Source organism: Dreissena polymorpha, chromosome 2 (assembly GCF_020536995.1).
Source record: "Dreissena polymorpha isolate Duluth1 chromosome 2, UMN_Dpol_1.0, whole genome shotgun sequence".
In the NCBI taxonomy this organism is placed as follows: domain Eukaryota; kingdom Metazoa; phylum Mollusca; class Bivalvia; order Myida; family Dreissenidae; genus Dreissena; species Dreissena polymorpha.
The window spans coordinates 19,048,061-19,063,604 of NC_068356.1; the positions used below are offsets into that span (position 1 = coordinate 19,048,061).

At 35.4% G+C, this 15,544-nt stretch overlaps 1 protein-coding gene across 1 annotated transcript; it reads right to left on the reverse strand.

The window, feature by feature from the left end:
* Positions 1-725: 725 nt before the first annotated feature.
* LOC127866106 (mitochondrial import inner membrane translocase subunit Tim23-like) lies at positions 726-15,449 on the reverse strand. The gene is made up of 7 exons (XM_052406513.1): positions 15,287-15,449; positions 11,344-11,408; positions 10,409-10,499; positions 8,088-8,175; positions 5,750-5,808; positions 4,955-5,077; positions 726-1,977 (listed from the first exon to the last, which is right to left on the reverse strand). Exons 1-7 carry the CDS (start codon positions 15,375-15,377, stop codon positions 1,883-1,885), a joined length of 612 nt encoding a protein of 203 aa, XP_052262473.1. The 5' UTR covers positions 15,378-15,449; the 3' UTR covers positions 726-1,882.
* Between the last annotated feature and the right edge of the window lie 95 nt (positions 15,450-15,544).

A 15,544-nucleotide genomic window follows, 5' to 3' on the forward strand; every position in this document is an offset into this window, starting at 1 on the left:
TCAATAAAAAATAAATGTTTTGAAAAAGTAGTTTGTAAAATGGGGCTGATGTAAAATACATAATTATATATAAATTATTAAGAATTCTACCACGATCCGCGACCTGCTTGACACGCGTGTTCTTCCCGGTAAGGGCGTAGCGTGTATACACTTGTCCTCATATTACATGTATATGGGAGAATATAGGATGTTTTGGTAGATTCGAAACAATTTCGAAATAATTTCGTTCTATTGCGGTTATATTCAACCGTTTGTCTTTCCAAGGCTTGTTATGAAACCACTCAGGCCAACCACTCAGGCCATCGCATTCGTGGTTCAACTACTACACATCGGAGCTACCGCAATAACCAACGCTAAGCCGAATTTTATTTTAAATATACACTATATATAGAATTCTTAATTGTGAACAGTAAATGAGAGTTTGAACATATTTTTGTCGTTGAAAGCATATATTATGCAATTTCAAGTATACAAAGCAAGATTGAAATGATATTATTAGGTTGACATATCTGTTTAATATTAAACATGGCTTGAATATTTAAGAAAATTAAAAAAGTGTGTATACATCGCCAGCTACGGATTACTGGTGCAAGGCTCTATCAAGTTAGTTCTTATAACAAGACTATCTGCAAACGCAAAAGATATAGTTAAAACATGGGTGTAAAGAGCAATATAAAAATGTCACATGTTTGATTTGAACCAAATTTAACAACAAAAACACAATATTTCCGGCGTGAGTTTAATTAGCATTTCTTTAAAAAAAGTATATGTACTTATAACAAAAACATAAAAAGCAAAGCAAAGCAACATATTAACATTTTTGTTATCATATATTTTCAACATGCACATGAGCTCTAGTTCATCATAGACACACTTAACTGCCATTCAGCAGATTGCCAGGGTCAACTTTTTTTAAATGATTGATATATTTAACACAATGAACGGCAATAACTATCCATGTTTGCCAGTCAAAGAGTTCTAAACATCAAGTGGGATGCCTCTGTGTATGCCTATTGGGAGGTGAGAGGTGACATACATGTATGTCGACCCAAATGGTGTCAAATTTGAAACCTTTTGTTTCCAATAATTTTATATGTATACTGTAAAGGCTTTTTTTCAGATTTACCTTCCTACATGGAGAACAGACCTATGCCAAGCAGATACTAGACCATAAGTAGAGTCCATGCTACAGCCTACAGCTGATAATTATAAAGTAAAAGTCCTTGCAATGCAATGCTCGTATTGTGATGTACTGGTTAAGAATTCATACACATATCATGTTTGTTACAACCAGAAATGACGCAAGACCACATACCTTCCAGACATTGCCAGTAAAAATTTTAAATGGCCTACCAGAAAAATCAAACTACTAGACGCAAGTCCAGTAAATACCAGTTATTCATATTCGTACATTATGTATGACTGAATTTAGACTGCTGAAATGTACAATTGGATAATCATTGTTTTCTTTGAAGACGTTTTTGCCATATAGGTTATTACTGTTTGCCTGTGAAATGGTACCCAATGCGTCAGTATGGAAACTGGTTAAACACATATAGTATTTAACAAAAAGGAACCTAAAACCTGCCATAAAATATTTAATACTATCAATAAATTTAAATGTAAAACAAATAACTTAATTTTAAAGTTTTAAAAGACTCCAAAGTTTGTACACATGACACATTTAGACTGGACTTCATGGTTGTAATACAATTGTATACATTTGTATATTTACATGACCTGATACACTCAAATATTGAGTAAAATTGTTACCATGGCATCAATCTGTCAATCAAACTGTAAAATAAAAGTGTCAAAGTGATACAACTCAAATTTAGATCTCAAAACACAATATCTGTCAGTCTATTGCTTGAAGTGTAGATCAAAAGTCTGTCTTGTAGTATGTGTAAAAAGCCCTGGCTATGGCTGCTATTGTCAGACCAGCAGCACCACCTTTCAAACTTGACCTCAATCCACCTGCAACAAAAATACCCCACATCAACATTTTTTTTCTTTAAAGAGGTACCAAGAATACTTATAAAGATTTCAATCCTGATTCCTTAAACACACAACATTTTCACATGAAATATTCAACAAAACTATAATTAAGTAAAAATGATGCTAATTTAATAACACTTTCTTCACATTATCTTCATGAAAACAAGAGATGTGTTTGTCAGAAACATAATGCCCCCTATTGCGCCGCTTTAAAATACAATTTAACAAGGGCTGTTTGTAAAACATGCATGCCCCCCATATGGGCTGTCCGTTGTAGTGGCAGCCATTGTGTGATACATTTTTTGTCACTGTGACCTTGACCTTTGACCTAGTGACCTGAAAATCAATAGGGGTCATCTGTGAGTCACGATCAATGTACCTATGAAGTGTCATGATCCTAGGCAAAAGCGTTCTTGAGTTATCATCCGAAAATCATTTTACTATTTCGGGTCACCGTGACCTTGACCTTGTGACCTCAAAATCAATAGGGGTCATCTGCGAGTCATGATCAATCTACCTGTGAAGTTTCATGATCCTAGGCATATGCGTTCTTGAGTTATCATCCGAAAACCATTTTACTATTTCGGGTCACCGTGACCTTGACCTTTGACCTAGTGACCTCAAAATCAATAGAGGTCATCTGCGAGTCATGATCAATCTACCCATGAAGTTTCATGATCCTAGGCGTATGCATTCTTGAGTTTTCATCCGGAAACCATTTTACTATTTCGGGTCACCGTGACCTTGACCTTTGACCTAGTGACCTCAAAATATATAGGGGTCATCTGCGGATCAATCTGCCCATGAAGTTTCATGATCCTAGGCATATGCGTTCTTGAGTTATCATTCAAAAACCATTTTACTATTTCGGGTCACCGTGACCTTGGACCTAGTGACCTCAAAATCAATAGGGGTCATCTGAGAGTCATGATCAATGTACCTATGAAGTTTCATGATCCTAGGCCCAAGCGTTCTTGAGTTATTGTCTGACAACCACCTGGTGGACGGACAGACCGACAGACATGAGCAAAGCAATATACCCCCTCTTCTTCGAAGGGGGGCATAATTAATATATCATTTAGCAGGTTTATAAATTATCCCCCTTTTAAAGCTTATTACTTCCCTTGGATTGTATTTTTTGTCTTTTGACCTTTAATGATGACCTTGACCTTTCACCACTCAAAATGTGCAGCTTCATGCATGCCAAATATCAGGTTGCTATCTTCAATATTGCAAAAGTTATGGTCAATGTTAAAGTTTTCAGACGGTCGGACATACTGACGGACAGTTCAACTGCTATATGCCACCCTACTTGGGGCATAAAAACATGTTGGAATCAATTAAGCATGACTTCATTGTTATGATCTCATGTCATTTTTACAAGATTATTTTTATTATTCAGTAAATGATCACATGTTCATGGCACTCCTCATACAGAAATATATTTACACTAGTGGATTTGCCAAAGGTGAAATATATTTTGATCATTTACCAAAAGCACCAAATACCTTCTACATATTCAAACAATCTAAGTACTGATAGACTAGACTAGTTTTTTGTTATCGGTATTCATTAATGGATATAGGCCTAAAATTACTGTATTTGTAATGTATTTGTAATGCTTTTCATCACATAAACAAGGGCTGTTTGTAAAACATGCATGCCCCCCATATGGGCTGTCAGTTGTAGTGGCAGCCATTGTGTGAATACGTTTTTTGTCACTGTGACCTTGACCTTTGACCTAGTGACCTGAAAATCAATATGGTTCATCTGCAAGTCATGATAAATGTACCTATGAAGTTTCATGATCCTAGGCCTAAGTATTATTGAGTTATCACCCGGAAACCATTTTACTGTTTCGAGTCACTGTGACCTTGACCTTTGACCTAGTGACCTGAAAATCAATAGGGGTCATCTGCCAGTCATGATCAATGTACCTATGAAGTTTCATGATCCTAGGCAGGTTTTTTTTTGGCCCGATTTTATAGCCGAAATTCGGCGATATTCCCAATCGCAAAAAGTATACTTTTTTCTTAACCAAATTGTCAATTTTCTAAGTATAAAAAGGGCACATAATTCTGTCAAAATGCACGCTAGATTTATCTTACTTCACCTGCCCAGTCCCCTCATGATATTAAGTAAGTGTACCAAGTTTGAATGCAATAGCTTTGATACTTTATGAGAAAAGTGGACCTAAACACAAAACTTAACCAGACGCCGACGCCAAGGTGATGACAATGGCTCATAACTTTTTTTTAAAATGACCTTGACCTTTGACCTAGTGACCTGAAAATATATAGGGGTCATCTGTGAGTCATAATCAATGTACCTATGAAGTTTCATGATCTTAGGCATAAGCGTTCTTGAGTTATCATCCGGAAACAATTTTACTATTTCGGCTCACCGTGACCTTGACCTTTGACCTAGTGACCTGAAAATCAATAGGGGTCATCTGCAAGTCATGATCAATGTACCTATCAAGTTTCATGATTCTAGCCATAAGCATTCTTGAGTTATCATCCGGAAACCTTTTTTACTATTTCGGGTCACCATGACCTTGACCTTTGACCTAGTGACCTGAAAACCAATAGGAGTCATCTGCGAGTCATGATCAATGTACCTATGAAGTTTCATGATGCTAGGCATAAGCGTTCTTGAGTTATCATCCAGAAACCATTTTACTATTTCGGGTCCCTGTGACCTTGACCTTTGACCTAAAAATCATTAGGGGTCATCTGCGAGTCATGATCAATGTACCTATCAAGTTTCATGATCCTCGGCCTAAGCGTTCTTGAGTTATCCGGAAACCATCTGGTGGAGCGACATACATATGGACAGACCGACATGAGCAAAACAATATACCCCCTCTTTTTCGAAGGGGGGCATAAAAAGTAGCACATTAATCACAACAATATCATATTTATCGTAACAGTAATTTCAAATAAGGAAAGATTACCTCCACTTCTGAAAAGCATTCCAGTAAGAGCACCAGCTGTAATGGAATTCACGTCTTCATTTTCAAACTGTGTTCCGATAGGACTTTTCTCCACTGCTATTCCAAATATGCTGTACATGAGAGCTGGAAAGCAGTGAGACATCGGTACAATGTCAAGGGAAATAATTACCTTGGCCCCCAGATGATGAGCATTATAGACATAAACCATGGGGACGGATGCAAGAATTGCAAGACAAAACCAAATATCAAACCTTAACCCATTTATTCCTAGTGGACTCTCCCATCCTTCTAAATTGGATCAATTTATTTCCAAAATTAGGGATTTCTTGTATATTTATTTATATACTAAGAATATTTCTTACAGAAATTCATTTAAGCAAACAGCACAGACCCTGATGAGACGCAGCATCATGCAACGTCTCATCTGGGTCTACGCTGTTTGCCAAGGCCTTTTTTAGACGTTAGGCATGAATGGGTAAAGCCAAATATGTATCTTTTAAGTAAAAGTGAATTGACCTCTGATAAAACAAAAGGTCATTAATAATCCTCAAATTGCCCTTCATAAGTGTATCACGGTTCATACCAATATATTTAGCAAATCAGTGTATTCAGTTTTGCAGATGGACAGACAGGACATGAGGCAAACCTATATTAATATTTGGGGATATACCATATGGTCTAATAACAGAATATAATGTTTAACTTAAAACAGAATATAATTGTTCAATACAGTAAATAAGAACTAGGTATCCCTGAATGGTGAGAGTGCTATCACTACCGTTTGCAACAACTTACCAATGATTCCAAGTGCTTGACCCTTTTCAGCTGCTGTTTTTGTGATGTGATTTACAAAACTGAAAAGAAAATAATAATTTACAAGTCCATCTATGAAGGATCAATGGACAAAAACCTAACTTTGAGATAAGGATTTATATTGGCTTATAGTTTTGTAGATCTTGTTCAGCAATAAACATATTCAATTATGTGAAATTAAAAATTCCCTGACACCATTCAAGTGGAATCACCTGACAATATATGCGTGTCCACCCTTAAAGGACTAATGTCTACCACCATACATAGTTTCATCACTCAGGGATCTCAGAAACAAAACTTTTCTCAAATGACATTTGTAATAAAAAGTGTAATAACTTTTTGAAAAACTATTTGAGAAGAAATACCTGGCAAAAGGCAAAAACTCACTCTTTACAGATAACAAATATGATTAAAAAATATATTATAAGATTGGAATATTTGGTTCCTGCAATCTTGAGCACAAACAAGACAATGTGTTAGAAAATGTCATATATTTAAGGGCATCAGCTCCCTGAAAGAACATTGGAGTGAACAATTTTTTTTTGCACATGTACCAACTTTTGCAATACTTACAAAGTGAAATCAAATTTAGGTTCCATGATTACAGATTGAAACAAGGTACTGTGAAACCATTTATTTTCGACAGCACAAAATTTCGTCATTTGTATAAAAATGACGATTTCGTCAGCACTTAAATTCGCCGATTTCTGATTTTGAATTTAAAAAAAATGCGTCAGTCAATATCCGATTTGTGTGTAATACATATTCGCGATCAATCGCAATTGCGAAAAATCGTGGTACGAATGCGGGAACACACTTGAGAATCACTGCAGGAGGTGGCGCCTGTTTGTCACATGCCAATTAACTAGTCTTTTGTTATCAAGGGACAGTAATGGACCCTCTTAATGTATGCCATTAACACGTTCATTGTTATGATTAGCGGACAAGTGGGAGCGAATAACCGTTAACGAGTGTTTGTAACAACGAAGCCAATTGCCAATTGGGTATGTGTTCTAGTTGGTATGATTTTTATTAAAATGCTGTCAATACCGTTTTAAAACTCTTTGTGTTATACGAAAGAGGTTCCAGTTTGTTAAGTGTGTTTTTTTTTCAAATAAAATGCTTTTTTATTCTGATATCAACATTAAAATTAGAAACTCTATGTGTGTGTTTGTTCTTAAAAAGTAAACTACCGGTATATAAATCAATAATGTAAATAATTTAAAAATAAATAAATTGATACATATAAAATAGTAATAAGTGTGGTTAAACGCAAACAATCAAACAACAAACAGCAGTTTAAATATTCTTTATTAATTTGTGATAAATACGCATGTTGATAACACATCGTCATCTTTTCATTTGGTTTATTGTCTTTCATCGGCATTCGCTGCGTGATGGCTAATATGCAACACCCCTGAAAAACACAATGCACCTAATGGGTAATAAAGTTATAAACAATAAGCGCTAATTCATTACCATTCTACATAAACGAAGTCAACGCATTCGATACAGCTGTAATGCACACGCGTTTTAAAGAAGTGTCACGTGTCAGTTAAGTACCTTGTGTAATCTACATCCCTTTGTGTCAAAACCGGATTAATCTTGATTACGAAACAGCAGTGAATGTGTGCATGGATTATGTTGGAATTTAATGCCTCATGTCTACGGTATAGTTTTAAATATTGTTCAACTTGGTGTTTGTTTTTGTTCAAACATAGAGCATGATTGTTCGTTAGGATCTTAAATTCGCCGATCGGTCGACTGACGAAATTTATGAAAATTAATGCCTGACGATTAATAATGGTTTCACAGTATGTGACAGAGAAGGACAGAGAGATGGACATCTAACAGGACAGATATCATAATAAAGAAAATTCTTTGCACATCTCGGCCAACTCTATCCACTCAAAAATAGAATTCAAAGACAGACAAAGTGGCAACTATATGCTCCACCTTTCAAGGAGCATTTAATTTATTAGAGCCTGAAAATATGTGAATGGCTACATTAAAGGTAAGCTGTATATAAGGTTTCATCAAAGTCAGCTCATTAAAGTCGGAAATCTGGCAAAGAAACCTTATAAATCCAAGAGACATAATCAAATGATTCGCTTTCACATATTTCACTCTTACTGTGTGTCCCTGTGGCGCAGTGGATATGGTGTCCGCCAAGCAATAGGGAGACCATGGGTTTGATACCCATTGACCATTGTGAGAGTGTTCTCACAAAAGTTACCAAGTACTGGTTCTATCCAGGAAAAAGAATTAAAATTGTTTCAATAAGCCTTGGGTTTTCGATACAATTAAGCCATAAACTTACAGTGTGCTTTTGACGCTAGAGTGCATGTCTTTTCCCTTGATTTCCTTCCACCAAGAGCCTCCTCCCATCAATGCACCAAGACTGGCTCCTGAATTGGAATAAAGCATGCACAAAGTATACAATAATATAATTTTCATCTTAGAAATCTTTATTTATTTGTTACATATAATGCAAGTATATTGTTATGCTTTTTATGGAAATGACCTTTAGTTCAATGAAAATAGCAAGTCAGTGCAATTTTTTCTCTACTTCAAGCTAGGTACACTATTTTAATGTTAGTGTACTTAACCCTCTGGCATCACCAGCTTTCGTATAGATAGAAAATATATAATTAAAAAATTACGGTACCTTTTTTCTGTAATATCCTTCTTTATTTTGGTTGATAAAATGTTCATGTGAAATGACTTACCTAATTACCAACGGTTTGAAACTTGTACTGGACTGGGGCTTTAAAGGGACCTTTTCACAGATTTTGATATGTATTGCAGTTTGTCATTAAATGCTATTGATAAATCTAAACATAGGATCTAAAAAGATCCAGTAAAAAAAGGTAGAATACAATTAAAGCAAGAAACAAGAGCTGTCTCCATGGATGACATATGCCCCGAATAAACACTTTGATAGAAGTTATTGAAATGCACTAAGTGACCCCCTGACCAAGTTTTTGACCCAGCATGACCCATATTTGAACTTGACCTAGATATCATTACTTCTGACTAAATTTGGTGAAGATCGGATGAAAAGTACTTCAACTAGAGAGCGGACACCATACTAAATCCTTAAAATGCACTAAGTGACCCCGTGACCTAGTTTTTGACCCGGCATGACCCATAATCGTACATGACCTAGGTATTGTCTTGATACAACTTCTGACCAAGTTTGGTAAAGATCAGATGAAAACTACTTGAATTAGAGAGCAGACACCATGCTCAATGTTTAAAATGCACTAAGTGACCTCGTGACCTAGTTTTTGACCTGCCATGACCCATGTTTGAACTTGACCTAGACATCGTCTAGATACAACTTCTGACCAAGTTTGGTGAAGCTCGGATGAAAACTACTTGAATTAGAGAGCGGACACCATGCTCAATGTTTAAAATGCACTTAGTGACCCTGTGACCTAGTTTTTTTATCCGGCATGACCCATATTCGAACTTGACCTAGATATTGTCTAGATACAACTTCTGACCAAGTTTGGTAAAGATCAGATGAAAACTATTTGAATTAGAGAGCGGACACGAAAAGTGTGACAGACACATAAAAAATAACCTCAACTGGGCTCTAACCACTGACCCATGGAGTAATATTCTATCACTAAAACCACTCGGCCATCCGTGCTCTTGCAATGAGGGACGTTATTTTATACTTTATATAAGCAATCCTTGTTGTATCACAAACTATAACGTCAACAACAGAACTCACCAAATTATTCAATCGTTTTGCGTTGCAATGCTTTGTAATTTTCAGGTTTTGAATCGTCATAGAATCATATAAATCATATTTAAGAACACATGGTTAATATTCATTATTACTATTTCCTCACAAATATCTTAACTAAAACGAGAATTTCCGAATCTGAATTTATTTATTTTTTGTCAATTTACCAAAAAGTGAGCGTGCATTAAAATATATCAGCACCACTTTGTAACAGGCATAGCAGCAATGCCCATGGCTCAGTTCAAGGAAACAAAACTCTGGAACATGTGTATCACTTTGCATGACAATTGCGTCTTTCACACGTCATAGTGCTATTTCAAGTTTCAATTCATTTGCTGATCACATCTTATCTTCATGATGATGACATAATTCAAGTTTCAATTCAAATCATTGAGAAATTTACAAGCAGTTCACTACACAAACTAAGAACAATTTTATGCATCCAAAATGCTAAGTTTAAAGGCTGATAACTCAGGTACATATACTCATCATGAAATAGGTCTTATACACATCTACACTTCTTACTGATGGCATATTTCAATTCAATCTTTTTAAAAATGTACAAGAAGTTTGCTCAACAAACTTACAACATATGCTGCAGACAAACAAATCAATCAACCAACCAACATTGTTTCTCTTATATACCCCTTTTAAAACTTTGTTTGCAGGGTATAATTAATATATTTGTATTAAAACATAACACAATTTAACAAGACTAAAGACTGAAATGAGTGTATTACAAATGTCATGTCAACATTTAATTTACTTAACCATGGAGTTGTGGATTCTAAAATGTTATATTCTAACTTAGACATTCAGATATTATTTGTTACAGAATGCTAACAATACCAGAATGAACAGAGAATGAACAGAGAAAATCTCACCTGTAAGACAACCACCACCTATTTGTGTAAAGGCCATCTCGAATCGACCTCTTCTGTGACCTTGACCTTCTGGTACAATGTATTGGTCATCCTGGAAAATGTTCAAGCATTGAAAGTCTTGCAGTCCATAAAATTAAACACCACATAACAAATTAACAAGCAAAATTGTTGAATTGATATACCCTGCTAAATAAATTTTGTTTATGGATGGGGGCAAATCCCTTGATAAAGGGTATTATCATAAAAAATAATTAAGTATAGGCTAACTTTTGTATGCATTGATATCTATAAACCATGAAGTTTCCTGTTGAAATCTTGAAGCCTATCTGAGTAAATGTATATATAGCCTTGACAAGTAACATCATTCAAAAGACAGTAAGCATTCATTATCATTAAGGGGATTTATTACATAATTCAAAATGTGCCCATGTTAGTACAAAGCCATTTAAAACAAATGATGTGTTTGTCAGAAACATAATACCCCCTACTGCGCCACTTTGATTAATTTATTTTTGTTTTTGATTATACCCATTTAAAAAAATATTAGTTCCCTTGTATTAAAAAATGATCTGTACCTGCCAAATGATAAATGGAAATTATCTCACTTAAAGCTTATTACTTCCCTTGGATTTGTTTTTTTGAACTTTGACCTTGAAGGATGACCTAGACCTTTCACCACTCAACATGTGCAGCTCCATGAGATACACATGCATGCCAAATATCAAGTTGCTATCTTCAATATTGCAAAAGTTATGGCCAATGTTAAAATTTTCGGACGGACGGACTGACTGACGGACTGACACAGTTCAACTGCTATATGCCACCCTACCTGGGGCATACATATAAATAATGGTTGCTTATACTTTTATTTCAATATTCAGGTTTCAATATTTTACAATCAATTCTTGGAATGATCTGACAATGTGGATACTTACTCGCTGGATTTGCTGTAGTATTCTGGGATCATAAACAAATGATGAAAGACCACCCCCTCCAGTAACTGAAACAAACAAAGGAAGTATAACACAAACATACAATACAGTTATTTGAAGATTTGCCTAACTGCTTCAGGTTACTTACTGGAGATACGTTAACTTCTTAAAAATGCAATTATTACTGCTTAACATACCTAAATGTAATGCATTTGAGCATAAAATTTAAATTTATGTTACAGATTTGTAGCGCAATGCACTATGGATGGTATAATATTTTACAGTACTGGAACATTTTTTTGATAGACCCCACACATGCTTTCCATAGAAAAACGGAATGTGAATTAATTAATGTTTGCTTTTGAAGAAAAATACTTAAGCCATTTAGGAAGACTTACTGGTTAGAGGGTATTTTCCTGATGAAATATGCATTCATTTTTTTGATGGATTTTATAAATTAACAAATAAGGCCATGAAACTTTGTACAAAGCGTGCTGGGCACAGTGCAATTTGTTTATGCGAACAAGATCAACATCACCTGTTCACATACGTATGATACATACAAGTCACAAAAAAGGTCCTGAATGGGCTACAAACAATGACAATAGAATTTTTCTATGCTTTTTATAATGGTAAATTAAGAAGAAATGTTTAATAACTTCATGTTATTTTTATAAGGACACAAATGTTTTATCAGCCAACCGGTATTATCATATAAAACTTAGGTAAGATTACAAATACTATTTGAGGGACATGTATTTTCATTGATTTTGTGGTTACACCTATTTAAGATTCCAACCAATAATTTTTTTCTATGTTTGACTTTGTGATCTAGTTGTTTACCTCAAGTGACCTAGTTTAAAACTAGACTGATATATCATAAGAACAAATTTCTGACCAAGTTTCAGGTAGATTTGATATCAAATGTGCACTCTAGAGCATTAGCCAGGTGAATGTTGACATGTAAACAATGTAAGTTTTGAAAAGGACGACAAACAACAGACAAAAGGTTATCCCAAAAGCTCATCATGAGCATGTTGTGCTTTGTAATAGCTTATGAAAATGTTTACAAAAACTTAAGAAGCCTTGTTGATACTTGTTGTAAAGTATGAGTGCGCATGTCAGTCTACAACACGGTGTTCTTGTAGTACTTAAGGAATAATCATTCGTGGATAAACACCATATTTATGTATCAGATAAATGATCAAGTATACAAAAGTATTTGACTTTACTTCATTTCAGAAATACTTTTTTAATGACGAAAATTCATCAATTTTTACTGTAGTCACAACAAAAACAACACCACTGTCAGTTATTATTTGTCATAACGTCGGGTATTTTGGCGGTAAATATGTTATATAGCACGAAAATTAAATCAATCATGAATACATCAAGATCTTACAAACCATCAAAAGCAACAATCAATTAAGTTGATATCATTTAAAATAATGGGAATTAAAGACAAACAAATGAATAAATATCACAGTTATTTTCAAGCACTGTAATTTTTTCATTTAAAGATGGATTTTGGGGCTTAAATTATGTTTTCAATCTTTTAAGACACGAAGGTCTCTTTAATACTACAAGAAACTTAAAGCTGGAAATGTTGTCCCAGATGTTTGTCCCTCTGAAGTGTGAGTGTGGGCCGAACCAGCAGTACAGTTAGATCAGTTGTAACAGCATTGTGATAATGTTCTAGTACTAGAGGGATCAAAGGCTGCAAAAGGTGAACTTTTAATATGTGTGTACTTCAATTGTGTCAGAAAAAAAAGACAGAACTGACAGTAGTTGCAATAATTCAACTCTCAGCTTAATAACCCTAAGGGTTGCTGAGAGTTGCAATGCATCGTCTTTTGTCCAAAGGTGCAACATTTGATCACCACTATAAATCTTATCAACACCTGTCTAAAGCACAAACTTGTGCAAATGGTTCAATTAAAGCAAGAAATACTTGCTTTTTATTTACTTACGTCGCTTTATCCACCATATTGGGAACTGTTGTAATGTTGACGACAAAAAGTGTCGCTATCGGTTAGATGGCAGTACACCAATCTTTTGCACATGGTGATATTTGATGTACCTTTGAGTCGATAACGATGTCAACAGTCGTCGAATATTTACACTGTTTGAAATTTCAAGATCTTCATGTTTTTTTAGGTTGCATGCAAAGAATAACGTCCGTAGCTACTAGGCTGCCATTAAGGTAAATTTAATGTGTTTTTGAAGTTTATTCATTGCTTTCCTTAATTGGTAACGAACGGGGTCTGTTTAGTGTTGGCATGAAATCTGTGAGCAAAACTGCATATGGACTCCCAGACCTGCAATAGCAAAAATTATCAAAGGCTCTGGGAGTACGTTTATATGGACTAAACTGACAGCAGGTGGGCCTTAATGTTAAAGGAAAAAGTTTTGTGTATGAGGGTAGGAATGAGCTACCTGGTTGTCTCAGATGGTAAAGCACTGTGCTAGTGTTCTATGGTCTTGGGCTTGAGCCCTGCACTGGGCTCAAATTTCCTCCTATGTTACATAAACCTACGTTAGCGTTACCGATCGACGAAATCGCCATTGGCGATTACAATTTCTGGCTGGCGATTAAAAATAAGATTTTCATGAAATTGGCGATTGAAAAAAATAGACCCTATGCTTTACAAATGCACAGTCTCTAAATGCCTGTTTTCAGGCAGTATAAATCACCAGAAACATCGCTAAGATTTCACAGATAATAACCTTACTGGAAAGGCCCCAGCGGATCATGACGACCGCCTAGATCCATAATCCACATTAGCCATGTGGATTATGGACCTAGGAGGTCGTCATGATCCGCTGCAGGCTAATGTCTTAATTGGTCACGCTTTACACTGCAACCAGACTTTTCGAACATTTGGGGTACTTGGCGATTTACGTGATAACTTAATCACTGAAGCGTGCCGTGTATGGACCTATGCTATAGATGTTATGATTCAACGTTATCGAATTGACCAGTACGGAAGTGTCATTTAATCAGATGGGCGGAATTATGGCATTGACATAGCCACTATAAACTAATTTCCCAAGAAACAACGATTTTGATTGGCTAAAAAAGTAGATAAGAGTAACTTCCCTTTACAGTCGCTATGTGACTTAAAAGACTGATTTAGAATGTGAGTTGCAGATTCCGGGAAAAATGGATGCTGCGAATGAAAATGGAAAGTCGACAAAACAGAAATTAACACAATTCTTTAGAAAAGAAAGCGGACATAATGTAAACTCAGGAAATGACCAAATTCGCGATCGGAGGACTTCTAAAATAGTGCAGACGTGAATGAAGAATCGGAAATGTCTAACTGTCAAGTCTCACGGTTTCGCCGTGATTCTCACGGTTTTTGACATTCAATGACGGTTTCATGCTGACTAAGTAATTTCTCACATATTTCTTCAAAAACAAAAAAAAAAATGAAAAAAAGTAATGTTTGGATTCCATAAAATGTGGTATACTTACTACCGAGACGGGCAGGCTGTTTTAGTGGTTTCTAACCTAAATACCACATGTACCGAAAACTGTTTAACATTTACAAATCGTCTGCAAAATGTCAGCAAGTGACTCACCAGCGAAGAAAAATTTGCAAGCAAAAAAAGGGCTAATTTCAGACAAAAATAGTCTTAATTGGGGGGGGGGGGCATGCTCCCGGACCCCCCTAAATTTGGGGACTACATTTTTTTCCTTAGCGCCAAACTAGCATAAACTCTTTACCATTCTTTTTTTAGGCCAATTAGTGAATTTTGAAAACATTTTTTTCATAGTGGCGTTTACAATTTATTCCTTTCGATGTGGTATTAAATGTGATTTTTTGCTAATAATATTTAATAACTGAACAGTTAAACTTTTTAAGGTCACACGAAAACATGTTGCATTTTAAAATAGAAGCATACACATTTGTGACCGTGGTCTAAAATTATTTCAATATACCTGGTATATTAAGGTCAGGATCACTTGATTTTGATCTTGACGAAAGAAGGGATCTAAACCCTTTGTATCCACCGCTACCTTCGTCTGTCATCTTTTCTTATGCAAGTTCACCTCTCATCGAAATCCCGGAAGCGTACTCGCTTAACTTAAGTACTCCAGTGAAAACTTTGATACCGCTTGACAACGCAACTTTACGCGTTAGAAAAAATCATTTATGTTCGGTACTCATGAAATTTGATGTACCCAGCTTCATAATAA

Excerpts from the sequence above, each read along its gene's own strand:
- LOC127866106 (XM_052406513.1), bottom strand. The coding sequence starts at position 15,377 with ATGACAGACGAAGGTAGCGGTGGATACAAAGGGTTTAGATCCCTTCTT. Across the intron at positions 11,409-15,286 it reads TCCTGACCTTAATATACCAG|TTACTGGAGGGGGTGGTCTT; the intron begins GTATATTGAAAT and ends TGTTTGTTTCAG. Across the intron at positions 10,500-11,343 it reads TACTACAGCAAATCCAGCGA|GATGACCAATACATTGTACC; the intron begins GTAAGTATCCAC and ends AACATTTTCCAG.